The sequence below is a fragment of the Pseudonaja textilis genome, unplaced genomic scaffold, assembly GCF_049901715.1.
Source record: "Pseudonaja textilis isolate UNSWEBS1 unplaced genomic scaffold, rPseTex1.2 PTEXSCF28, whole genome shotgun sequence".
Lineage (NCBI taxonomy): Eukaryota > Metazoa > Chordata > Lepidosauria > Squamata > Elapidae > Pseudonaja > Pseudonaja textilis.
The window spans coordinates 293,210-295,421 of NW_028262879.1; the positions used below are offsets into that span (position 1 = coordinate 293,210).

The 2,212-nt window shown below is 42.6% G+C and overlaps 1 protein-coding gene across 1 annotated transcript; it reads left to right on the forward strand.

The window, feature by feature from the left end:
* The first annotated feature begins 96 nt into the window (after window positions 1-96).
* Window positions 97-1,700, forward strand: LOC148123644 (vomeronasal type-2 receptor 26-like). The gene has a single exon (XM_087919144.1). The coding sequence runs from the start codon at window positions 405-407 to the stop codon at window positions 1,338-1,340; it is 936 nt and encodes a 311-aa protein (XP_087775270.1). The 5' UTR covers window positions 97-404; the 3' UTR covers window positions 1,341-1,700.
* The last annotated feature ends 512 nt before the right edge of the window (window positions 1,701-2,212 follow it).

Sequence of the window (2,212 nt, forward strand, 5' to 3'; positions counted from 1 at the left end):
AGTTATGCCTGTGTCTCTGCACCCATATCACCACTGCTCCAATGGCCATTCCAAATTATTTGAAACAGTCACTTGATCTGCCAGCCACCTTTGAGGCAAGTATGACAAGAATTGCCATCTGGCAGGTAAGTTTCTCTAGAAAGATTAATTGATTCATTATTTTCCTTTAGTAATGGAGGTTCCTATCAATATTCTGAACATTACAAAGGAAATCTTTCAAGTCCAAAGCTTCCCTCAATTTCATAGCCTATCAAAAATATACTGTAGCTATATTTTTTTAAAAAGTGATACACTTATTTTTTGTCTCTGGAGATATTAAGAAATCCATCCCGGAAAATGCTCCTGATAATCACTTGTTCCCAAAGAATGTACAATATATCTTGAAATGCAAAGGACAAAGAAATATGGGGTTGGTTTTTTTTTTCTCAGATACAGAAAAATGCACCAAATGTCCGGATGATAAATTCCCAAATAAAAAAAGAGTCCAATGTATCCCCAAAGTGATAACCTTCCTGTCTTATGAAGAACTTCTGGGCATCATCCTGGTTTCTTTTGCCCTACACTTGTTCCTAACCACAAGCCTTGTTTTAATTATCTTCATTCAATACCGAGAAACTCCCCTTGTCAAAGCCAACAACCGGGACCTCTCCTACATCCTCCTGGTCTCCCTCCTGCTTTGCTTCTTGTCTTCTTCTCTCTTCATTGGTCAACCAAGCAAAGCCACCTGCCTTTTCCGACAAACGGTTTTCAGCATCATCTTCTCAATTGCTATTTCTTCTCTCTTGGCCAAAACTATCATGGTGGTGCTGGCTTTCCTGGCCACAAATCCAGGAAACCGAGCAAAGAGATGGTTGGGGAAGAGCTTGGCCAACTCCATCATCCTGTCTTCTTCTGGTGTCCAAGTTATCCTCTGCTCCATCTGGCTGGCAGTTTCTCCACCCTTCCCTGACTCTGACCTCCTCTCCCAACCTGGAGAGATCATCCTGCAATGCAACCAAGGGGCCGTTGTCATGTTCCACATCACTCTCAGCTACATGGGCTTCCTGGCTGCCGTCTGCTTCACGGTGGCTTTCCTGGCTAGGAATCTGCCTGGGGCCTTCAACGAAGCCAAGTTGATCACCTTCAGCATGCTGGTCTTCTGCAGTGTCTGGGTGACTTTTGTGCCCACCTACCTGAGCACCAAAGGGAAACACATGGTGGCTGTGCAAGTCTTCTCCATCCTGGCCTCCAGTGCTGGTCTGCTGGGCTGCATCTTCATGCCCAAGTGCTACATTATAATTCTGAAGCCAGAGCTGAACACAAAGGAGCATCTCACAGCCAGAACAAATGTAAAAACATGAGATATAACATCATTATGATAGTGGAAGAATTGTTAATGTTTCTTTTATTTGATTTCCATTTTGATAGTATGCAGGAGTCAAAGAAAATGATATCTGTATGTTACAAAATGGGGAATTGTTGAACGACTGGAATTCTTGCACTTCCCTCCCATCTCAATAAATATTGCTAAAGAGACCACTGTAAAATTCAGAGGATATTCAGCTGTTCAGCAACCCCTACTGAACATGATACCTTATAAAAAACGATTGATGCACTTGTTCCCACTGACAGCAGCTAAACATGTGGGTGGGTGGTGAGAGAATGTGTAGGAAAAGAGGTCAGGAGGAAGCTGTGGGAACCAAACACCAGCCTGGTTGCCTGATCCTCTCCCTAAAAATGCCAGAATGATCTGAAATGCCATGTTTGACTGGCTCTCAGCTGAGGAGGGAAATCTTCATCCCTCTTATGAGTCTTTCTTGATTTCCTGATAAAACCTCCTATGCAGAAAGAATTCAGCAGAACAGCTGTCTGGGATTTCAGTTTGGGATTGTTTTTATTTTGGTATGTACTTCACAGCAAAAAAAAGGAAATAAAAAAATGAAGTGTGTAAAGAAATTTCCACTGTATATTTTTTTTCTTTCATCAACCAGAGAAATAAAATAGCCATTTTCAGGCTCTTTAATTTTCCACTCTACAATTTGTACCTAAAGCATTTCTCTGCTCCTCCTCCAAGCCTGTCTTGTCTGTGAAGGGCTGGAGAAGATGTCCAGAGAAAGGGGACCTTGGGACTCTTCCCAGGAGGAGGTTGCAAGGATCCTGTCTCAAGGCAGCAGCATCATTGACCAGATCACAAACCTCCAATGCTGCATAATTTTCATCCAGGTCCAAGAAA

What these genes read in the sequence shown, in the direction of transcription:
- LOC148123644 (XM_087919144.1), top strand. Translation starts at nt 405, where the DNA reads ATGGGGTTGGTTTTTTTTTTCTCAGATACAGAAAAATGCACCAAATGT.